General features: G+C 30.3%; 3 protein-coding genes and 1 long non-coding RNA gene across 5 annotated transcripts in view; all 4 read left to right on the plus strand.

The window, feature by feature from the left end:
• The window catches only part of LOC111635732 (inhibitor of Bruton tyrosine kinase-like), a 44316-nt gene extending 35932 nt beyond the window's left edge, over positions 1-8384 (plus strand). Inside the window, exons 20-26 of one of the 2 annotated variants that reach the window (XM_023380795.1) lie at positions 3294-3587; positions 3660-3835; positions 4481-4603; positions 4675-4776; positions 6753-6785; positions 6866-7031; positions 8056-8384. In XM_023380795.1, coding sequence (XP_023236563.1) covers positions 3294-3587; positions 3660-3835; positions 4481-4603; positions 4675-4776; positions 6753-6785; positions 6866-7031; positions 8056-8208 — 1047 coding nt within the window. In that variant the 3' untranslated portion in view covers positions 8209-8384. The remainder of the gene's footprint in view (positions 1-3293; positions 3588-3659; positions 3836-4480; positions 4604-4674; positions 4777-6752; positions 6786-6865; positions 7032-8055) is intronic. The other variant, XM_023380796.1, reaches the window with a different exon arrangement.
• A 646-nt stretch (positions 8385-9030) lies between these two features.
• LOC111635735 lies at positions 9031-9690 on the plus strand. The gene has a single exon (XM_023380800.1). The coding sequence runs from the start codon at positions 9031-9033 to the stop codon at positions 9688-9690; it is 660 nt and encodes a 219-aa protein (XP_023236568.1).
• A 609-nt stretch (positions 9691-10299) lies between these two features.
• Positions 10300-20658, plus strand: LOC111635736 (exosome complex component RRP4-like). Its single transcript, XM_023380801.1, has 8 exons — positions 10300-10634; positions 12722-12823; positions 13728-13863; positions 15375-15440; positions 18559-18627; positions 18718-18894; positions 18973-19101; positions 20545-20658. The coding sequence occupies exons 1-8, from the start codon at positions 10516-10518 to the stop codon at positions 20632-20634; spliced, it is 888 nt and encodes a 295-aa protein (XP_023236569.1). The 5' UTR covers positions 10300-10515; the 3' UTR covers positions 20635-20658.
• A 3393-nt stretch (positions 20659-24051) lies between these two features.
• Positions 24052-25613, plus strand: part of LOC111635730 — a 16072-nt gene continuing 14510 nt past the window's right edge. The window contains exon 1 of the long non-coding RNA XR_002758429.1: positions 24052-24132. This is a non-coding gene — a long non-coding RNA (uncharacterized LOC111635730). The remainder of the gene's footprint in view (positions 24133-25613) is intronic.

Here is a 25613-nt window from a genome sequence, read left to right on the forward strand (position 1 = left end):
TTACTATGCAGCTTAATGTAAAAATATTTAAATAAATATCACTAACATAAATTTTAGTTTAACATATCAAAAGTATAACTCTAACTCTTTATCAACAAAAATAATCATTATAACAAAATCTGTAAATGTATAAATTAGTTTTCTTTAATTGGCAATGGATACTGTTTCAATGTTTATCTGGTTAAAAGACTCTTAGTACTCACAGAATTGAAAGAGAGAAAATTGCAAAAACTTACAAATATTGATTAAGTGTGATGTCTTATGGAATTTTTAAAGAGTGAAATTTGTTCTAACAATATTAGAAAAACTGATTTTAAAGATTTCTTGTTCTAAAGGTATAAAAGCTTTTTTTTTTTCTTTGGTATTCTGGCATTTAACTGTATTTTAGAGTAATGAAATTTTACTATAACAAGTTATTTTGACAACTGCACAGTTTCATTACAGTGACATTTTACTGTGTTATCTAATTATAATCATTGGCTGAGAACTGATTATTCTATCTTCATTTTTGCAAGTTTTGAGAAATTGAAAAATTTAAAAAAACTATCAGACTAGCTTTAGTAGAAATTGCTTTTTGCTTCAGATAGTGATGACAGTAGCAGAGATAAGTTTAATTGGACTCAACATAGATATAAGAAAATGGAACAATATAGTATTAAGGTCTCAAAATATGCTAAAATGAAATTAGAATAGTGATTCTTGGCTAGGAAAGTAATAATGGCCTTATTGTGACTCTGTTTTATTTCTTAATTTTTATAAATGATAAAATTATTAATCTGTTTCTTCGCAGACACACTAAGGTGACATATATCAACACTTGGCAACTTATTGACTATTTATTCAGTTGGGACGCCTTTTACATTACGCGTTTCGGGCATTGGCCCCTCTTCAGCCAACTAGACATAAAAAATAAAACATAAGAAAATTTGTACAAAAATACGCGAGTAGATAAACTGTTTNAAATAAATGCAATTTGAATAATGCATTAATTTATTTTTATAATAGCTTTAAGATCATATATAGTTTTATATTATATTATACAGTAAAACCTCTGACACTTATGAGACTGAATAAAACTGTTTGTTACAGAAAGGTCTTGTGACATTTGTCTTTACTTGAAACTTTCCTTAAATGTTACCTGAACCATTTTTATTTACAAACATATAATACACCTAGCATGCAAAAATATTAATATGACACATTATAGTAAGTGATGAATTCTCATATGAGGATCAGTATTTTTTTTTTAAGAATTCAGTTATGTTTGTTTTTTACAATTGTAATTGTAAGAGCAACTGTTTCTCACAGCAGTTGTAATAAATCAAGTTTATAAGTGCACAAATAGTTAAGGAAAGAATATTTGAAAAATAGCTGTTTTTAAAGCTATACAATATACTGCATGTATATAAATAGAACTAATCTATAAATATCATACAGAAGAAAACAAAGTTTAAAAACACAGTAGAAACCCAATTTAATGTATTTTTTCTTCAGTTTCTTCAAATTCTTATGTATCACAATGTCAACGTTAACCACATTTAGTCTTTTGATTTTATGTATTTTTAGGATTTAATGCATCAAAAACTAGATTGCAAGATGAATTTTCATCTCAAATAACATTTTTGGAAAATGTACTGTATTTCATGTTTGAATAGTCAAGAGTTATAAGAGTTCAACAAATTATTGAAATTATTTTGCCACCTTCTGATAATGAGAGGATAGCCCATGCTATAGTTTTGGTGCCTTGACAGCCAATTTGGACATCATGGCAACAAGTACAAAAAACAAAAGGAAGTACTTAATGCACAATAGCAGTGATGATATTGACAAAAATGTGTTTGTTAATGTTTCAAACTTAGAAACTGTATGATGAAGATGCATCAAATCTTCAGCAAAAAATGAACATGTATCACTTTCAAAAGATAGCTTAACAGTTTATCATTATTTTGTGAAACATATCTAGAGGTGCTGGTCATTGAATATGATATTTTATGAAATAAAGTAATTGAATTGTTTACACTGCTAATGTGTTTTTCTTCACTTTATCAATTCTGAATGTATATACAGTATATGTTACTGTGAATGACCGATATCTGGCGAATGTCAGCATTTACACAGTTGTTTCGTGTATGTACGAAATATTTGCTAAATATCAGCATTTCTCACTTACACCAGCAAATATCGACATCCAGCATGCACTGATGGTGAATGTTGAATAAAAATATTTTTATTACGTTAAGACAAAAATCCAACTTTTTAATATGTAAGAATAGGAGAAAGCTTAAGTAACAGCATATGTAAATAAACTGTTGAACCTAAAACAAACAGTACATTCTAAATCATTAAAGAAAATAATACAATAATAAACTTACACATAAATTATGTGATTAACGTTATACAATCTTATTTATTGCAACAACTTAAACTGTTTTGGCACTTTGAATTGCACAAGAGCCCCTTGCTTTTACAACTGCATTTATTCATGGAACTCTTCTTTTTGCAATGACAGTGTGTATAGCCTTTCCTTCCACATTTCGAATTAGCTGCAGCTGCTTCTCTCAGCGATATTTCTTGAGAAGAAATCTCATCTACAGAAAGTAACTTTTCTTTACAAATTACGAACTGATTATGGGTATAAAGCTGCTTGAGGGTATTATTTTTGTTTGCTAAATTATAAAAGTCTGAGTTTTCTATTCCAACAACAATCACCAACACATTTCGGGCATCTGCACGGCCACAGTCGACATCAGAGACTTGTATTCGTACAGTATCACCAATTTGAGCAGAAGGAAACGGTGAAGAATTTGGCGACAGACTGTTGCCTCTCTGTCAACATTGGCTTCTTGGGTGTCATTTCGACCTCTACCAAAGCTTATCTGTGCTTGTTGACATACACTGGCGATTGTTCGAAATGTATAATAATATAACCAAATATTTGGTCTTTCACAGATGCATTTTGTATGTGTTGACATTCACCAGAGAATATCAACATTCTCTAATTTCAGTCTTTCACAGTAACATATACATGTATTTGAATGTTCTGGCATGTTTTTTAAGGATGTTCAGATTTTACATATTCCATGGTCGAACATATTTTTCTCACTAGTTCATTGAAAAACATTGAGTAGAATTTATACTGTATCTATTTAAAATTGTTTTAAAATTTTTATTTCAATTTTAGACTTTTGCATTAAATGATAATTCAGAAGAATAAATTTTATGAATAATCATTTACATAATATTTTTGGTCTACATACTTTTTATAGAGTGCTGCTCTTTATCTATTCCTCTAGGTACCGGCGATGAATAAACGCATTATAACACCTTACAGTATGGGTCCTACTCACGAAGAAATGCAATTTGTTGCTGAAAATTTTCCTGTAGATAGTGATGATGAATTTAAACGCTTACATTTTGATACAAACCCATTAAAATCAGAAGGTAAAGTCAGATCAAGACGTAGAACTTATTCACATAGAAGCAGCACAGAAGAACATACAACAAAAGAGAAAAATGAGACTGAAGATCTTCATATGGAAGAGTTGCAGTTAGCTGAATGTTTACCAGATTCTAATATAAAAAATGAAGTAATTATAATTTTGCTATATGAATTAAGTATTTTAATTGATTTTGATGAGTCATCATTTTGCATTCTTTAGGATCTCAATAAAGTTATTCCTGTTGAAAATTCAGATTTCTCTGGTAAAAATAATTCACTGTCCAAATTATTTGGAAAAACTGGTTGGACTGTGTCTTCTAGTGAAGCTGTTCCCATGTTAAAAGATATCATGATGCAAGAAGAACGTGCACAGAATGTGACTAGAAAACAGATGAAGTGAGTACAGTTATAACATTTAAAATCTGAATTGAAATGTGATTTAATTTATGGAATAAATATTAATAAATTAAAAAATTTTATCCTCTTTTATTTTATATTAATAGTTAATTTGTTAATTGCTATTAGTACGTCAATATAGCAATTTGGTGATACATTTTTTCCAATTGGAAAGTAATGTAAACTTTTTTATGTAAACAATTTTCTGTACATGGCTTCAATTTCTTGTAAAAATTAATTTTCTTTGCTTTTTTGTATGAGTTGTTACTTTCACAAGGATATATTATTAATATAATAAACAAAGTCTGTACGTTTGTTTGTGGCTTCATTTGTTTTGTTTCTTTCTCTACAGATTGCATTACTTCATAACATGTATTATTTATTTTTTATTGTTAAGTTGTTAATTTTTTATTTAGAAGCATGGTATATCAATTCTCTTCCTCATCTTGGAAAACAAAAATCTTATGTATAAGAGAAGGAAAGCCATTGACAGAAAGAGATGAGCATTAATGCCATGAAGATGGCTTTTAAATTATTAATGCAACACTTGCATATAATTAATATTTTCTATTTAAATTAAACATTAAAAATGTCTAATAATTATAACTGAATATAAATAATTTATTATATAATTATTTTTTCTAGTATTAAAATTGATTCTCCATGTTTATCTCATCCAATATCAAAAACAAAAACAGACATGATATCACCAAAGAATAAAGTATATGTACAAAAAAATTCACCTACGTCGACCAGTTCTAATATTTGGTATGGATTTAGATTTTATGATATAATTTAATAATTGAATATTCAATTACAATTTGATTGTTGTATTTTAGGAAAGACAGCTCCATTCAGAAATTACCAAAGAATAATATAAAAGAAGAATCTTCACACAACATCAATGTTTTATCTTCATTCTTTCCATCACTGGATGAAAGGTTGATTTCTTAGTATAGATATTTTAAGATATTTTAAATATACTGTACTGTAAAAAATTTAAATAAAAAATTGTTATTTCTGAATATAAAAAGATGAATCTTTAAAAATTAGATCTTTTGAATATTTTTATATTAACTAGTTTACTTTTTTTTTTACTGTAATACTATCTATTAAGTAATTAATTTGAAAACATTTTGTTTTAAAAACAAATGTATAAAAATAATTTTAGTATAAATGTTAAAATATATGTTTAAAATCTGAATGATATCAAATCTGCTGATTCTATGATGATTTAAAATGAAAAAAGACTTGAAAATATAGGTTGTCCCTGATTATGATCCATTTTGGTATTTCTTTCTTAAGTTACACATTAATGTTGCATATATGATATATGTATATTGTAAGAGATCAAATATAAAACAGAAAAAATAATACAGGTTAAGTAATCCTAATTCAAAATGTTTGGGATCATGAATACTTTGGATTTTGGAGTACATGATATGGCTGAGTAAAGAGCATTATTACTATATATCATTAAAAATGTTAAAAAGGTCTGATAAACAATTCAACAGAAAATAAGTAGTCACAGATATCTCATATTTAGTGTTCATCATGATTTAATGTACTCTTAATGTGTCACAAGTTTGCATGCACAACTGCACAATTTATGACAGAATGAGTCATAAAGCTATTGCAAAGGACTTCCTGATGTGAAGGAAAAACATTATGGATTTTTGAGTAAGGATACTTGAAAACAAGCATGCAAAAACATCTTGAAAATAAAACATTTTTAAACGTGTATTTTCTACTTCAGATTATATGTTTATTTTACCCATTTGTAAGAAATTAAAATATAATTTCTTACAAATGGGTAAAATAAACATATTTGAACATAAAATATATGTTCAAATATAGTATGGAAATGATTTTAGTTTTCATTAAAAACTCTAACAATATTAATTAATACAACCAGTAACTAAATGGCATTAACTTAAACTAAACCTTTAATATCCAACATTTAATTTTTCACATATAAATGTTTTTGGCTAATTAAATTAGTTGAAAACATTTCGTACAAAAATTAAATTCTGGTTATTAAAAGTTTGCTTCTGAAGTTGTAACAATATTATTTACTTGAAAGAAATAAAAGTTGGATGGTAGCTTGCTAATGGCCTTTTTTACATTCCCGGCTGTAATATATAAGAGGGAAAGTATGGTAATTGGTCAAAACATGACCCCTCAATATTTTACATTTTTGGACTTAGGACATCTTGAAATGTCAAGAAATTCAAAAAAAATTTGGGGGATAATTTCTGTATGTATGGATGCTTGTGTGTGGAGGGCATGATTTTGTTCATGATGTTTGAAGCTTAATAATTCCTGTACTTTTAGTTGAAAATACCTGAAATTTTTCATGGAGGTTTGTGTATTAGAGGAATTGATGCTATTAAAGTTTGGTGATTAACGGTTGAGGAAGGGGGAGATAATGGGGATCGTGTGCATCTCCAGTAGGGTCAGACTTAATGATCATTTAACTCATTGTTAGCATTTACAATTTTTTATGAAACCCATTACTACCCTCAAAATTAAGCTTTTTGCCATTTTATAATAGTTTAAAAAATATAACAACAGATATTGCCACCAAAGTTTTAAATGTTGCTAGGAAAGTTGATCAACTCATTGCTGGTTTATTTAATATTTATTAATCTTCTTCTGGGATACTAAGAATCTACTTTCATGCCCATTATGGGTTTAGTCAAACCCATATGGTGCAACCAATTAGACATTGTCCATATTAACTACTATAAACTACTAAGAAAATTTGAGGTTCTGAGCCAAAATTTCCCAGAGCTGTAGTGTAACATATTTACTGCTTAGTATTAGGTCATTCGGTCTACTTGCTTTTATTTAGATATCATTTGTTTTTATTTTTTGAAGTGAACAGTCAATTATATATTTTTTTCCATTTATCTAGGACTATGAAGCAAAATATAGTGTTCAAAATTGAGTAACATATATCAATTAATTATTTACAAAATTCTTTTTCTATTTCATTAAACTAAAATTGAAATTTTATTTTCAATCTAGTATGAATTTGGCATTTGATCAGAATACATCTCAAGGTAATCCATGGAATAAAAAGACAAAACAAGAAGAAAAACCGGTTCCCAATCTGGATGATATTCTGAAAGCAGAGGAAAGAAAACTTACTCTAGAGAAGCATCATAAAGCAAAACCATTGCATTTCATTCATGTAAGAATTTATATCTTAAATATCAGTTGTTTTCTTATTACTGCCAATTTTTAATTAACATTAGTTTAAAAAATAACAACAATAATTATTGGGTGTTGTGTGTACATATTAAGAAACAGATCTGCATAAAATTTATTTCATCTCCAGTATTTTTAATATTTATATTAAACTTTTAACAATTTTAAAGGAGATTAAATATTTAATGTATTTTCATACTAAACCACTTAAATCATGGTTTTAAATTTTAATTATGATAAATATAAACGGTTAGTAGTTAAGAGCTTGATTTTTTTAAACTCTTTTGACTATTAATAAGCATAATTTAGTAATAAAATAAAATTTATTTTATTTTATAATTAGTTTAGCTTAGTGAATATAAGTCTGAAATGTTTAACCTGCTATGTTCTGTGAGAAAATTATGTAAAAAAATCATATGATTTTTACTCAGAGAAGTAATTCTCATTACTTAATTTGAATAATTTATATTATCAGATATAAAGCAAAAAAATTGATTTACGTTCAGTTACTGTTCATCCAAAAATCAAATGTTTGTGCAATTTTGGCAACAGTAATGCTAAGGTATACATTATTTATCATTAATAAAAATATTAAATTATATTAATGATGATGATGATCTGATAATGAAATATATAAGAAAAGCATTGAATAATTTAAAGATATAGATAATGAGTACTTTTTAATAAATTGTGTAATCAAATCAATGAATGAATGAATTGTTAGTTCAGTTGAATTGCTTTTTGTTTCTAATGGTAGTGACAATAGACCATGTTTTTATGGAATATTTGTTTATACAAGCAAAATGTTGAACCTTAAGGCAGATAATAGCATAAAAGATAAAAATATAAAGTGTTGTTTATTTTCCTTAATTTATAAAATAAATTTTCTGATGTGGATAATTTTAAGTAATACTATATTATATGAATACATTATATTATTAGAAATCATGTTAAATTATTGTTATACTTTAAAATAGTTTTTAATTAAAAAAATTATATAATTTCAGTTAGAGGATGGAGCAATCGAAGAATTATTAAAGCTTTATGAGGCAGAAGATAACCCAGAAGAAAAGATAACCGTAGGACGTATTCTACCAGAAAGAGTTACTACACCAGTATGGAAGAAAAATTCATTTTCATCATTTTCTCTTTCTTCTTAAAAATTAAAATCAACTTATATTTATGGAATGAATATTTAAAACATTGTTATATCATTTTTATTTTTTCTTCTTTTTTTGTTTGTTTGAAATGAAAAATTCTAGATTTATTTGATTGTTTAGAAAATGCTGCCAAATTTATGTAAATATATATATAATAAAAGTTATATTTTTGAGATGAAAATTGTAAACGTTTTTAAAATAGCTAAACACCAACCGAATGCCGAAAATCTATCGGGCTAGTATAAGGCTAATTACTAAATGAATTACGTAATCAATTTGGCTCTAGAGGTAAGCGTTAGGTGCCATCTCTTATTAACATTAATAATTATAAATTAATTAATTTAAATAATTTAGAACCGCTGGGAGAAAAAATCGGCCCGGAGCGGAACTTGAACCCACAACTCCTGCTTACCGTGCAGATGCGTATCTGCACGGTAACGCATCTGCACGTTTTGGAGACCTTGGGGATTTTGGTTATTGAGTTTCTTGAGAACCAGGTTTCTTGGATGAGTATGACTTGATAATTTTCCCCATGTACAATCGGCATTTACTGCATCATTTTATTTCGGAGACTATTGGCATTCCATTGTAGAAATTTCATAAACATTGTGAGCGGGTGTGGATGGCAGGCGTCTGTGGGGTCATGGGCACTGGTTGTTGCTGGTCTTCCCATTTTTGTTTTTGGGTTTTTTGTTGGTTTTAGTTGGGTTCTGTATGGAGAGGTCAGGTGGCATCCCTCAATTGCATCATTTTGTGACTGTCGTTCCTCCTGAGGCATCTTCGACAGTGTTCCCTGTCTCGGTGGGTGGGTTTGGGAGGTAGATGCTTCAGCTGCATTTGCACATTGCTAGTGAGAGCTTCATGTGCCAGTTCAGAAAGGATCTCACACTTTCTCATATTGACGATATTCCAGTGCTTGTCAGCCTCACTAGAGGTTCTTATGCCCACATAGGCATAATAAAAGGCGTCCCCGTAAAGCTGCACACAGAGGAAATCTACCAATTACTCAAATTGGACGGCCAACTCCCAATTAGTGTACAACGTTTTAGCCGTAAACTAGACGACCAAACGATTCCAACCGGAACAATTAAAATATCTCTAGTCACGAATGATCTCCCTTATCACCTGTGGCTTTATCTGACGGCATATCGCGTGGAACCTTACGAGGAACGTCCCAGACTCTGCCAGCAATGTGGGAAATTGGGAGAAACCAAAACATTTTATAGAGGTGTCCCAAGATGTAAGTGTTGTGGGGACCCACAACATAACAAAGAATGTGCAGCAGAGTCTACTCGCTGCATAAATTACAATGGCAATCATTCATTCTCCTCACCTCAATGCACCAGAATTCAACACGAAAAGGCCATACTACGACATCAACGTCAGTACAATTGTTCGCGAAAGGACGCCCAGGCGGCCATACCCCCATCTGACAACACTCGTGGTTCTTATAGCACAGTGACACAGTCTATCCACCCCTAGAATCGGATTCCCTGTCAGACTGCGATCCAATCTGCCCAGCCGACGATAGGTGGGAACAGCTCATCACAATAAAGCAAGATTTACCCTCCGAATGAGGGGGTCGCCACCCCCCAAAGCGTAGCCCTCCCCCAAAGCGTAGCCCTCCCCGTACGAACAATAAATGTCTAATGAACCACCACCACTGCGCCGCCTCTCGGCAAAAAAGTTAGATAGATAAAATAATATTTTTACAAAAGAAATATGAAATTACAAGCATCAAAGTCTGGCGCTACCTACTGCCATCGGAAAATTTCCAGAAATGTCACTGACGTTCTCTGTCGCGTTACATTTGCCGTTCGTGTGCATCGGCCTTAAAAATTGAATAAAAATTTAGGAGGAAAAATTATAAGATACAACTAAAAATGCACAAGCATATTTACTCTTTGATACACAAATTTATAAGACGAATATAGAATTAATAATATAGAATATTTTTATTATTATCATAGCCGGTGTATTTATTAATTCTTAAAAAAATATAAAAATTAAAAAAATGGAACCAAGAATTTTAAAGCCACTAATAAAGAATTCAGAAATTTGAAATCTGGCAACACGGCGATGTGGCGACGAAGACATTCCCAACCACGTGTATCATAACATTGCAGAAAACGTGTTCATCTTCTTTGATTCACTCGGAGAGTAAAAACAAATGCTAGAATCGTTAAAACAGTTTATATCCAGATAAACTTGCGTTTTCAGTTGCATTGTAATTAACCGGAGAGTTTCTAACATCTAACACGTGGTTATTGATTGTTTTTAAATCGGAGTGTATATGATTTTGATGAAATGGAGATCGACGTGAGATTAATGAGCGAAAGAGAAAAAGATGAAGATTCGTTTACCGAATCTAAGCATTTATTAACACCTGGGAATGTTGTTGTAGAAAATGGTTTAGGATTTATGAGGTAGTGTTTATTAATTTATTATATCCTCTTTGTTCAGTATATATGTTAAATTTAGTTTGTTTATATTCATAATGATTTATAGAAAACTTTTATTTTGGTTAGACTGAAATAAAAGGTATCCAGCTAAAAAAAAGGTCTTAAACTTAACGAATTAACATTAACGAATATATATACAGTAGATATATATAGATGTAATTTGACACACTGAATTGATTGGTATTAAAAAAACTTTACTTATGATCAACCGTTTTAAAAGTTATGAACGATTTCTATTTCTGGCTATTTGCTTCATTTAAGAACGACTTTATTAAGAAATGTGTGGGCACTCATTGATATCAACAAGACGAATTACTTTAATTTACCATAATACATTCCACCTACGAGAAAAAGTGACATTAAAAATGCTAAAATGGTGTCGTTAGTGTGTGAACACGCACACACACAAGAACCGGGTAGGGACAACTGATGCGGGGACATTTTCCCTGACCGGTGGGGTACGTGTCAAGCGTTACATCACTTCCACAATTACACACGTGTGCAGTAACTGAAATTGAAATAGTTGATACAAAAATATAATTATATATTATTTAAAACGAAAGTAAGAATTTACTGACAAATTTAATTTTTCCATGTTAGTTTGTAACAACATTAACATCACTTTAGCTCTTTATCCCCAGATATTGTCTGTTCTGTACTACTACCATCAGAACTGAAGGTAAAGGTATCCAGCTATAATTGCATTTTATATGCATTTTAAGACCTTTTTTTTAGCTGGGTATCTTTTGCTTCAGTCTAACCCAAACACAACTTTATTCAATACTAAGAGTGCATTTTTATAAACAAGGTTGAATTTCATATGATTATTATTATTATTTATTTATTTAAGCATACTGGTACAACTGTGATGCAGGGAGAAAACATACAAAAATTATACAAGATCATACAACGTAACTGTTAATACAGAAACAAATACACACAACTTATAACTTAAACACAATGGTAAATTTAAAGATAAATTCAGTGGCAGAACTATCCAAAAGAAAAAGAAAAACTAGAAAGCTAGGCTATATCTTACCTAAAAAGTGAAAAATAATCAGATTAGTCTCTTATCCAGAAATCGTTTAGTCTCCCTGAATTTCATATGATTATATACAGTATATACAATAACCAAAAAACAAGTATATATACATGTGGGACTTCAGATGGTGGGTGTAAAAAAAATGGATATTAATCGTCGTTCGGGCTACATCGTTACTGTTCCCTTCTTTTTTCTGTTCTAATATTTGTCTTTTCCCGCCTGTGCATGACATCAACTCGACCAAGTCATGCTAATATGGTACTACATACATATATGTTTATTCATAGTTACTACATAAATGGTCACAGATAATTAGTATTTCTAATTTTATTTTGTTTAAATAATATATTTATCTGATGTATGAGATAATAGGTTTGAATATCAGTTTCTCCACATTTTTCTAAAGTAGTTAATGTATTCTAGATATTAGCACATCATTTTCTATGGTGCAAAATGTTCGTAATTACTTTTTTCCAATGATTGCGTAATTTAATAAATTTTAGCAGAATTTAATATATTTCTTATTCTTTATTAGTCTATTCAGACTAAGATAAAGTGAGTTATCTTCAAGCATTTCACATTCAAATACAATAAAAATTGATTATGAAAGCAAGTATTTTCATTAAACTTTATTGCTTAAAAGTCTTTGGGATTACGTTTTTAGAACCTTAAATTATTTCATTTTGAAATATAACTTGATATATTTGTAGGAATAATAATAGAAATAGAAATGACAATAACATTCTAGTGCCTTTAGTCCTCCTCGCACCTTCTCCAACTGTCGTTTCCCTTACTCGTCTCCCTCTCCTATTCTCTCTCATCCCCTCTGCAACCCCTCATTTATTTTCTTAACAGTTTAGGAATTTGACTCATCTAACCCTACATAATTTACATATTTAATATCAATTTGAAAATATCGATACTTGATTTCGACCTTCAGTTAAAAATGTATATTTTATTAATATTAATTTAATTTAATGAAATAATTGTTTTAACATTTAATTTTCAGTGGACATGGAACTTATGTTAGAGATGATAAGTTATTTGCTTCTGTTGCTGGTATTGCTGAAAGGGTTAATAAACTGATAAGTGTGAAACCTTTAAAGACAAGGTTTGCAATTTTTCAATTTGTTTTTTTTTTCTATTTAAAAATAATAAACTTCAACATGAATCAAAATAATTTATTTTGCTTCTTACATTGTCAAGGTTTTTATAAATTTGTTGCTATAAATTAACATCTGATTTATTTTTAATCAATTTAAAATTAATTTACTAGTATATTAAGATACATACTTCTAGTCCTTTATTTTATATGTTGAGTATAATTTGTCTACTTGGACTTGTTAGATTAAAGAGAGAGAACACATTTGTTGCATTGTTGCACTTTGATATTATAAATTCTAGTTTAAAAAAAAGTCAAAGTAGATAAATATTTTTAAAAATATGTGGATGATGATAGCAGGAAAAATTTTAGCAAATAATAAAAAGCATTGATAAGAATCCTTATATTTCAGATATATTGGAGAAGTTGGTGATGTTATTATTGGCAGGATAAGAGAAGTTCAACAAAAACGTTGGAAAGTAGAAACAAATTCTAAGTTGGATTCAATTCTATTGTTATCATCTGTAAATNTTTTTTTTTCTATTTAAAAATAATAAACTTCAACATGAATCAAAATAATTTATTTTGCTTCTTACATTGTCAAGTTTTTTATAAATTTGTTGCTATAAATTAACATCTGATTTATTTTTAATCAATTTAAAATTAATTTACTAGTATATTAAGATACATACTTCTAGTCCTTTATTTTATATGTTGAGTATAATTTGTCTACTTGGACTTGTTAGATTAAAGAGAGAGAACACATTTGTTGCATTGTTGCACTTTGATATTATAAATTCTAGTTTAAAAAAAAGTCAAAGTAGATAAATATTTTTAAAAATATGTGGATGATGATAGCAGGAAAAATTTTAGCAAATAATAAAAAGCATTGATAAGAATCCTTATATTTCAGATATATTGGAGAAGTTGGTGATGTTATTATTGGCAGGATAAGAGAAGTTCAACAAAAACGTTGGAAAGTAGAAACAAATTCTAAGTTGGATTCAATTCTATTGTTATCATCTGTAAATCTTCCGGGAGGTGAACTTGTAAGATAATTTTAGTTTTGTTTTTGAAATAAATTAGAATTTATTTACATTTTACAAAATTATTATAACAGTTATAATAAAAGTCAAAAGCACTACAGGTATACCTTGACTTACGTCGTTCCCGATTATACGTTGTTTGTCAAAAAAGTATATGGAAAAATAAAAATCAAGTTTAAGTCATTTTACTCGACTTTACGTCTGTCCGCCACAAATATTGAAGTCGTAATATCACTAGAAAAATGTTTAAAGCACATAAAATCATATTAAAATATATACAAGTATGTACTGTATTTACAGTACATGCATTCGTGAATTCAGATTACTTTTTTTCTGTACTATATTAAAAAACTAAAATTTATTTGTTTGTAAGCTTAAAATAGATCTTATTAACCATATATTATTAAAAATGCATTAATAAATAAAATACAGAACGGGAATTGGTAATTTATGGTTTAGCATAGTGGCAAGTAGATTCGGAGACAAGTAATTTCGACTTACATCGTTTTTCGACTTAAGTCGTTCTCCTGGAACCAATTACCGACGTAAGGCGAGGTATACCTGTATTATTAATATTTTACTGAAAGTTTTATAATGATTTTAGAAAACTGAAGAATATAAAATAAATGTTAATTACTTAATGTACTAACTCCAACTCCACTGAAAATTGCTTTGGACTCCAATTCTGACCCCACAACTCCTGCTATACCGTCTTGTATGAAGGTTTACATAAATTTTAAATATTTATATACTGTATCTATACTAATGTTTGTTTGTTTGGAGGTAATCTCCAAACCTACTGAACCAATTTTTAAAATTCTTTTGCTATTGGAAAGTTTATTCCTTCCAGATGAATATAGGCTGTATACTGTTTTCATATTAAAAAAAAGGAAAATGCACGAGCAAGATGTTTATACCATGGCATTTGTTTTACATCATTGTATCATTGTTGGTCTGCTCTGTTCAAAGCCAATTCCCTTCATCAGCTTGTGGGAGTTTTTAAATTTATTATCTTATCTATTTAGTTTTGAAAAATATGGACAATCATAAAACTAAGATCCTTCACTCCTCTGATTTCATCTCTCTACCCCAACTCTCAAACTTTTTGAATGATCTGGACAAATTTTACATCATTACTCTATATAATTCTTCAAAAAATATTCGTATTGGACTCTTATTCCTTCCCTTGATTTCATCTCCTACAAATTGTCAAATCCTTTGACTGATTTGCATAGTTACTCTTTTCCATTCTGCAGGAAACATATGTTACCTTATAACAATGACAACTTGACTCTCTCCCTGAGTTCCTAGGCATTCTTGGCTAGTTTATGAATATTTGAAATACTATTTAAAATAGTGAATCACGCTATTATCATTTTAATAAAGAAATTTCTTAGGTCTAAATATATCATTGAAGATGCATGTGTTAAGTTTTTCATTTCAGATATAAAATTAATTGAAATAATGAAACTTTTCTATTATTAATTTTGCATTTGTTTTCCTTATTTTGAAAGAGAAGAAAAACTGCAGATGATGAAGTGATGATGAAACAATTTTTAACAAAAGGTGACCTCATAAGTGTATCCTTTTTTATTTTATAATAAATTTTAAATAATTTTTATAATAAATATCCATAAAATATGCTTGCATTATCTGTTTTATACTAATTTACCAACAATCTGGAACCGTTGACAATTGACACTAACACGGACAACCACCATATGTACTTACTCTAGTAGATAGCATTTAATAGAATTACAAACATTTTTAGCAGCAATAGTAAGTGCACGTAATGTTGGTTTGTATTAGTGGCAACTGTTTTATACTTCTCAACATATAAACCTGTATTTATAGGAATAAATATAAATCCAAGGGCTGATTATTTAATTTTTATGTTTTCTTTTTGTGCAAATTTGTGAGAAAATATATTGGTCCATCTTCTCCAGCTCTGTAACTGCAGATCAGTTGCTATCAGTTTTTAGGTTTTCAGGTTTTTATTAATAGTCTTTCATTGACAAGTGTTTTGACAGAATGACTATGTCAGTTTGTTCAAGGAAATGATTGACTGGTTTGGAAATGATACTCAAAATGTTCTAAACTATATATTACATTTAATGAAACTTGGATATTCCATTTTGATTTGTAGAGGAAACTGAAATCTAGTGAGTTGAAACCATTCTGACTCACCAAGACCAAAGAAATTTCAAACTGCTCAATCAAAAGACAAATAAATGGCTTTTGTATTTTTTGACATTAAAGACTCTCATATATTGATGTCTCAAGAAACAACTGTGAATAAGGAAACATATGTTGGGATTCTCAAGACTGAAACTTTGTTTTGTTGTTTGTGTAAAATGTCTAGAACTTGCTAATGAGAAGTTGTTTCTCCACCCTAACAATACTCTCCTACCTCACTTAGTGTCAATATTATATTGCCAATAATCACTTTTATTGGAGCTGAGGTCTTTCCATATTCCTCACATTTATAAGATTTTGCATGTGATTTCTTTCCGTTTTGTGACAGAAAACTGTGAAAGGCAAGTGTTTTGGTATTTTGAGTCTGCAAAGGAGTGTATAGCATACAGACATCTGTCCAAAAATGGATTTAAAAAACATAAGATACATGCTTTCCTGACAAACAACATATAACATATGGATATAGTGATAACTTTATCAGGTTATATAAAAGGTACTCTACTGCACTGATTGATGACATACTGGAAAAAGCATTGGAACCTCAGGACAGTAGGTATGTCAACCTATGCCTTTGTGCCTGAAGTTGGCTGAATTCCAATCAGTTGTAATTGGACACTGATCCAAGTCCTTATGGGACATGGGAGTTATCCATTTCAAGTCCAAATTCAGACATGGAGATGGTTGCTACTCCTCTGGGTAATCACATTGATTGGAACAAGCCCAAAGACTAAGTACTTCAAACGCTCACAGTAAGTAAAGGAAACTTGGAGACACTAAAGGAATTGATGGAAATTGTTTTGGGTCTCTTTGACCTATAGTCTGGTGGATGCACTGGGAGGGTCCACCTTATCTAGGGGGAGGGGGACCTTGCTGACTGATAAAGTGTGAGCAATACTCTCAATGGTAGAGCATTCCAGTGCAGTACAGGCTGCACACAAAACTGTATGTCAAGGTAAGAAGGTTGTACTTGAGAGTGAGGAAGGCTGGTATCCATCATTGAGTTGTATTGCCAGAGCCTGAGAGTATAACTCAGTCTGACTTTGTTGTTCAGTCATCTTAATACCACCATAGGTAACCGATCACTAATTATTAAAATACAGTTTTTTAGTACTCTATAGGGCCATTTGGCAGAGCAGAGACAATTAACTTAGAGTAGTAAATATGACAGCTGTCACTATTGTAAACAGGATATGAACCATGCTCTACATGAGCATGAGCATTTGATCTTCACATATGCATCTGAATGTTTCAGTGCCTAATTCTTTGTGTCATCAGACAGTGATCATTCATGCTCAGTACTTACTGTGCACAGTATGTTTGCAATTTGCTCAGATGTTTACCTGTTCTTGCAGCAATCTATTAGAGGCTTACAGCAGTTCAATGCATGTGAATGATTCATTACCTTTTTGTGATGCCAGCTGCACATGTTCTATGGATATATTTTGTGATCAGCTGCACATGTTTTGGTCTGGCATGTGACAATTATCTGGTAACACAGTCAGCAGTATAGGACCATATGTAGCCTCCCTGTTTTTCTACTGAAAATACACTTCTCTCCATTTAAAGATTGCTCAGCTTGGTGGCACATACCCCATAGTGCAGAACTATTATCATTTGCAAATTTCCTTTATCTGTAATACACCAACAACTTCCATAAATCATCGGGCTAAATTTGGAATAAATAATTCTAAATTACAAATGAATTTGGTACTAGACGGAGGCATTTGATGCCATCTCATATTAAAATTAATAATTAAATATTTAATTAAATAATTTAGATTAAACAGGAAGAAAAGAATCAGACCGAAGTGGGACTCGAATTTTCTTCCAGTTTAATCTAAATTATTTAATTATTAATTTTAATATGAGATGGCTTCTAACACCTCTCTCTAGTGCCAAATTCATTTGTAATTTAGAATTATTTATTCCAAATTTAGCTTGATGATTTATGGCAGTTGTTGGTGTGTTATTTCTTTACATTGGGTTTGTAGGAATGTTTATTTCCATTAGCTGCTTTTGACTTTCCAATTTTTGCAATTATATTCCAATTCTTTCTTAATGTTGCAATTTCAATTTTTAGTAGTATATTTTATGATATTATAATTAAATATACTTTGTTTCATTGTTTTGTAGTTATACAGTGTAATCATAAAGTCCCTCTGCTGTGGGTCATACCCATGTGGCTAGGCCAAGTGATGACATCATAACTTACTTTAACTCTTTTGACATGTGGTCTGCCTGTGATGTTTCATTACTTCCTGGAAGCTCCTGTTTCCCAGACCACTGCTGAGGAATTTTATAAAATTGCACTGTCTGACAATTTAATAAGAGTAAGAAATACACAATAAGTTATTTGTGGTGGTTTTTAGTTTTACAATTTGAAATGCATCACTTCAAAATTAACTATTATAAATTTTATCATAATTTATATAAAAATATTGAACTGATAACCAAAACAATTTAGACAATAAATATTTTTATTCAAACTTAATTGTTTATCAGGCTGAAGTGCAATCCATATTTTCGGATGGTTCTTTATCTTTGCATACGCGTAGTTTAAAATATGGAAAGGTAAATGCTATATTTTGCATTTTATTAATAACAATGTTTAACTTTATTATTTTAATTTTATTAATAAATAATATTTTAAAATATTATCAGTTAAATCAAGGAACTTTAGTATGTGTTTGCCCAACACTAGTAAAAAGAAGGAAAACTCATTTTCACAATTTGCCATGTGGAGCTCATATTATCTTAGGTAATAATGGTTATATATGGATTTCTCCAGTCATCAATGAAGATGTAGAGCATTCAGGTGGATATGCACAATGTTTAGAGGTAATGGAATTTTTCAACACATTAATGTTAATCCAATTATTTATTTGAAAATAAAGATATTAACATACTTTCTTGTAGCAAATATCAAGAAGTGATCGAGAGACAATAGCCAGATTGAGAAATTCTATCATGGCTCTGGCAAACTGGAAGCTGATGCTATTCGATACAAGCATACAATATGCTTTTGAAGAATCATTACAATACCAAGTAAGCTTATATTAAATTGACTTTTATTATATAGGGTGCATTATAGAAGAATATCCCAACTTTGAAAGGCTATATCTTTGCAACCAAAGAATTTATAGTGCCATTCCACAAATCATTGTGTAGGAAATGTTCTGAAGTTTCAGTTGTTTGTAGAGATATGTCACTATGCCCTTCATCACACTATGAGTGTGTGTTGTTAGTTTGTGCCAAAATGGTGACTCCACTATAGAAGGCATTTTCGTGTTATTGAGTTTGCTAAAACTGAATCGGTTATGACTGTTCAATGTGCTTTTCATTGTAAATACAGAATTAAATCTCCTGATAAGTGGATTATCTTATATTGGTTTCATCAGTTTGGTGAAAAAAGGGTGCATTTGCAAATGCAAAAGCTCTGGATGGCCAATTGTGTCTGAAGAGAATGTGCAATGGATTTGGAAAGCATTTGCTTGCAGTCTGAGAAAATCAACTCGATGAGCTAACCAGGAACTGCAAATTCCTCAAACAATGGTGTTAAAAGTGTTGAGAAAGTGATTGCATTTCAAACCATACAGATTACAGCTGTTACAGGCTCTTAATGAAGGTGATAAAGAAAAGAGAATTGAATTTTGTGAATTTGTTCTTAATCAGACTGAGGAAGATGATTCCTTTTTTTTGTCTAAGCTTCTTTTTAACAATGAAGCAACTTTTCATACCATTGGTCAGGTTAACTGTCACAATGTGCAGACTTGGGGTCTGGAGAATCTTCGTAAAATCGTCAAACACGAGCATGATTCTTCCAAGGTTAATGTGTTTTGTGCTGTATCCAAACATATAGTTTTCGGCCCATTCTTTTTTGATGAGGCCACTGTTACTGGAATTTCTTACTTGGATATGCTCATCAATTGGTTGTTTTCATGGTTACAAGAAACTGGGGACTTCATTTTTCAACACGACGGAGTGCCACCCCATTGGCACTTATCTGTTTGCAGATACATTACCGCAGTGATAGCTTGGTCACAGAGCAGTTTGCAACCAGGCTTTTCATCACTGGCCCCAAGAAGCCTTGATCTAACCATTGCAATTTTTTTTATAAGGTTACATAAAGGATTATGTTTGTTCCTCCACTGCTGGCTAACATTAAACTGAAAATGAGAATAACTGCAGCCATCCAAACCGTTAACACCAGACAAACTGCAAACAGTGTGGAATGAGTTTGATTACCGAATTAGGCATTGTTCGTGTTTTTAATAGCAGTCACATTGAACATTTATGAAATTATGGTAACTAAATGAAACTTTACAATGTGATGTTTGAAATGATTGGTCAACCAAATGTGTATATTTTGTCATTTTGTAAATATAGCCTTTCAAAGTTGGGGTATTCTTTTGTAGTCATCCTGTATAAATGTTTTATTTTAATTTATATAAATTAAAATAATTTTGTTTTTATTATATCTTTTTTTAGATAAAACATATTTTAAAACCAGAAAATGAAAAAGATATTGCAACTAAAGTACAGTTCCGTTTAGATAAAGAGATTTCATTTATAAACTGATTCGACATGACAGTAAACAACAAACAAAGAGAAAACGGATTTATAATGTTACTCATTGTTTATTCTGAAAAATTGTCTGTTGAATTTAATTTTTGTTACTTAGTCAATCCACTTTTTTCCCTTTCTCTATTGACTGTAAAATGTAATAATCATTAAACAAGAAAAGTCTTGTTTAAGTGTATTACATTTTACAATCAAAATTGATATTTAATTGTAAAATGATTGAATAAAAACATGCTTTTTTATTATCAAACTAAACAGTTTTTTAATGATTTTGCACTGCCATTGATAACTGTTAACAATGTTAAAATGTTTCAATAGAAAACTAAGAATTCTTGTATTAAAATATTAATTCATTATTTTAATGCAAGGATATGTAAAGTAAAACTAATTACTAAAGATGTTAGTGCTATGGCTATTCAGTTCAGAATTTCATTAGATAGCTTAACATGAATGACATGTTATATAATTGCAAAACAACTTCAATGTGGCATACTTGATACTGAACGTGTTTTGACAAAAGTAATTATGATAAAAATATATCTCATTTATAATTTATTGATATCAATGTTGTCACTATATAATTATTAATTAATTGTTACTAATGTCATCATCGTGTACTTTACAGTATAGATTAAATTTAATTTATAATATGCACAAGTTTTCTCAGAACAATAAAGGTCAACAGATCCACTATTCAAGAAAACAAAACAGCATTGAAAAGTTGTATTACATTTTAAGTAATATTATCTTAAAATAATATTTAAGTTTGCGTATTAGTTTATTTTCGTCAGTACAAATGTGTCAATTTTTATATTGAAAAAGAAAAAGTCACTACATAGTTTGCACCATTGGCATATGCTATGAAGACCAAACAAGGGCACAACCATAGTTTGATTTACTATCACCAGAATCACTTTTCAACACTTTTTTTTTTAAGCATGTTAATCTCTGTTCAATATTAAATTGTTTGAAAATTACTTTTCAAGTTGCTAAGAAAAGACAGAATATGACTGGTTTATACTTCCACAAATAAAATTCCAGCTTTCAAATAATTCTATGACAGATACCCGGAGTCTATTTGGACCCCACAGGTATTCAACATTAATTATAAGGCATTAATTGACACATATAATGTCTGATTTTTTGTGATCTCTCATAAGGAATGTAGAAATGGGAGAATAATAATTGCAATATTTTATTAGCTTTTCAACAATGGTTTTCTAAAATTTACTATTCAATCAACTAGGACTCCACTGTGCAAATAACATGTACGACTTGGCACAAGTTTTCTTTTTGAACATTTTATTCTTGTCACCTGTTTATGTCAATCATACATTACAAATTGTCTGAGGCAGTAAAATGTTATAAATCATAAATATACAATATAAAAATGAGAAATGTCCAAATAGAAGATGAACTGTTGTAGTTTATCCTTATTCAGATAACTTTAAAATTCTTTTTTTTTCTTTTGTAGTATGAGTAATCCAGATTACACATGTTCTCATCAAGGACTGTTAATGACAAGACTGTCTTGTTTATAAAATCGTACATATCTCTATGCTGGTTACCCAGCATAGAGGTTTGAAGGAGTACATGTCAGTAGTTGCAATTTGGCACAGAGTATTAGGTGCCCAAATCTTGCGCGCATAAAAAAAAATAGATTTTTAGGTACTCGGGGGACCAAGAACCGAGTCAAAATAAAATTCAAAATGGCGACACTCTACAAACAGGCAGTAGTGCGAGTAACAGTTAATCGTGATTTCGCGCCTAGCCACGTATTTTTTCCAAGTTTTCTTTACGTTTGTAACACCTAAATAGGGGCCAGTTTCCCACGAAAGTCTCCTGGGAGGTATTCCTCTCGGCAGATCGCTTGTGTCGCGTTGTGTAACCAAATAAACCAAAACAATGGAAAAGAGAATCTTTGGTTTAGAAGTCTGATATCGTCCCTCTATTTTGCGTTTATTCAACATTTTGTGTACCCGAACATATTTTATTTTGATTGGGGTTCATCTTCATCAAGTAACACGGATATTATAGTCTAGTCATTGGTAGAAAAATTTCTAAACCTGTTTACATAGCAACTCTAAAGCAATTGGCAAATTGTTTTGTTGCGTTGTATCCTTACGTGTCTGTTAATGTAAATATTCCATAATTTTTTGTGCCTGCCAATTAGTGACGTGTCATTTTCTTGTCTGATAGTGTGAATCCGGCTTCCTTGACTTCCTCCTTTTATATACGTATATATATAATACAAGGCTTGACAATTTAATTTCCGCAATGTACCTTTAAAAAATATACACGAGGAACTGTACACTAGTGTCTATTATCACTTTCAAAGTACTCTCCTCGTGCATCTGTACACTGACTTAAACGGCACTTCCATTTCTGGAAGCAGGCCTAGAATTCATTTTCCAGAATACTGTTGAGCATCTGTCTCATATTCTGTTGGATATAATTATATTAGAAAATTAAATTATCATACCTTTGTACGTACAACGTGAATAAAAAATTTCTAGCATTCTTAATTAATAAATAAACAATATACATATTATGTTTACTTATTTATTAACATAATGAAGGTAATGCCATAAGGCACAGAAAACTTCCCTCACATATAACAGTAATAAAATTCTCTAAATATTAAAAGTAGTAATAAACTATTATTTTCCTCTTAATCCTATAATATCTTCATTTACATTATTCCATTCACCTGGTGTCATTTGCCAATCAACGTTGCCGTTCCTAGTACATTTGTACTTTTTGGATACATTTTGCTTTTTCGAGTACATTGAAAGTACACTTAGAGTTTTAGTACATTTTGAATACATTATAATATTTCAGTACCATTTATGGTACAAAATAATATGTCACGAATTAACGAGAAAATGCAAAGAAATTAGTTTAATAAAGTTTAATAGGCTTGAAGATCTCTACAATTACAATGCTATTATTAATTACTTGTAAAAAATCTGAAGAAGACAGAAAAGCAATCGACATTAGACAGATTCTTTAACTCCCACAAATAGAGAAAACACTACTAATAAAAATACAAGACTGCGTATATATTTATTTTTATTATTACATATAAATAAACGTAATAAGAAAGGATATATATTTTTTTTATTTTTTGGGATCTCCTAAACAAATTAATCGAATTCCCATAAAAAACGTATCGTTAACGAACAATTCGGTATTCATTATTTTACATCGCTTCTTCTTGTGTTCGTTCTGTGAGGTATTCGTAATCCGAACACCCACTGTATTCACGAATATGAATTTCAAATAAGCACAGAAATTGAGTATTATGGTATATTAATATCAAGAGCAAACAACCATAGAAATAGTACATTTTTTGAAGGAGTTTCTGTACGTTTTGAAATTTCATTGTGGCAACGTTGTTGCCAACCTCACCAAAGCATTATGGGTATGTAGAAGGAAATTTCGAATACGTAGGAATAAGGATGCAATTTTGGACGGAGAGAATTTATTATTCGAGTAAGTAGAAAATATTATTTTTAATAATACCCACAAAGATAACACGTGTATATAGGATAACACGTGTATATAGGAGAAAGTAGTAAATAATAGGTTTATATACAATAGCGAAACTATTTAATAACTCCCGTATTTTTTGTCGAAAATTTTTGAAATTTTGCTGGGAGGTTTGTTTATTAGAGGGATTGTTGCTATTAAATTTTGGTGATTAAAGTTCGATAGAGAGGGGAGATAGAGGGGAGTCGTATGTTATATCTCTGGTAGAGTCGGACTTAATGAAGATTTTACACGTTATTAGCATTTAAAAATTTTTAAAAACTCATTTTTACCCTCAAATTGAAGCTATTTACCATTTTTATAATAATTAATAATATAAAAAGTTTTTAAAATAAAATCTCGTAACAGATGGCGCCACATGCAGTTTTAAATGTCGCTGCAAAATTACGCAACTCGTTGCTGGATTTTTTTTGTAATGTTGTTGTTGTTAAAGATTTTTTTTTAATTATTATTTAGAAGCGTGGTACAATCCATCCCCCTATAACACTGTTGATTATTCCGTTTTATATGAATTCCGTGTTGTACGAGTCACTTAGATTTTACAAATACGTGAGCCGTTCACAGCCCGGCACACGTATTTGTGAAATCTAAGGTGTTATAGGGGGGTCGACTGTATATCGTTGTGGATAATTCCTAAAACTCCTGCAATCCAGGTGAAATTTTGTTTATAATTCAGTGGCGCACCGCTTCCCATGTATTTTCTAAAAAAATAAATACATATTACACGATTATTTTCATATTTTAACGTATTTTGGATTAATTAAAATTAATATTTTATTATAACCGCATTGCGTTTCTTATTACAAATTTCTATACTACGTGTGAGAAAAATGATAAGATTGCTATTGTACGAGTATATTCGAATATAAATTCGTATATGCATATTTCCAGCGGAAGCTCTGTATGTCGAATACGGGACAACAACCCGGAATCAAATTCGGGCGGGTCAATGTCGGGCCCCGTCCCTCATCAGCCTGTCGTCCCATTGTGGGCCTGGCCGAACCCATAATGGGCCTGCTATAAGAGGTCCGCTTAGTGCCAGGGCGGAAAGAGTAAATATATACCTAAATTAATAGATGTTATATATATATATATTTTAAATCAAAGCAAGAATTGGCATTTAGAGGCTATACGGCTAACTTAAACACTGGACGAGTCTATTTTCGAATTCACCCCTTAACAATCGAATTGCCTCCCTGTGGGGCGTGAGCCCCACGTTGCGAAACACTGGCCTAGACCAATGGTTCCCAAACTTATTATGTATTTTTAGTAGTGATGTAACGAATATTCGGTTACTATTCGGTATTCGGCCTATTTTTCACTATTCGGCCGAATACAGAATATTTAATCACTATTCGGCCGAATACCGAATACCTAAAAGCAGGAGTAATAAATAACAAAAACACAGTAAATTAATCATTTTG

The sequence above is a fragment of the Centruroides sculpturatus genome, unplaced genomic scaffold, assembly GCF_000671375.1.
Source record: "Centruroides sculpturatus isolate CEXI.00-Female unplaced genomic scaffold, Cexi_2.0 scaffold879, whole genome shotgun sequence".
NCBI classification, from domain to species: Eukaryota; Metazoa; Arthropoda; class Arachnida; order Scorpiones; family Buthidae; genus Centruroides; species Centruroides sculpturatus.

What these genes read in the sequence shown, in the direction of transcription:
- LOC111635736 (XM_023380801.1), top strand. Translation starts at nt 10,516, where the DNA reads ATGGAGATCGACGTGAGATTAATGAGCGAAAGAGAAAAAGATGAAGAT. An exon ending in AATGGTTTAGGATTTATGAG is followed by an intron (nt 10,635 to 12,721) that starts GTAGTGTTTATT and finishes TTTAATTTTCAG; the next exon opens with TGGACATGGAACTTATGTTA. An exon ending in AAGAATCATTACAATACCAA is followed by an intron (nt 19,102 to 20,544) that starts GTAAGCTTATAT and finishes ATCTTTTTTTAG; the next exon opens with ATAAAACATATTTTAAAACC.
- LOC111635735 (XM_023380800.1), top strand. Translation starts at nt 9,031, where the DNA reads ATGCTTCAGCTGCATTTGCACATTGCTAGTGAGAGCTTCATGTGCCAG.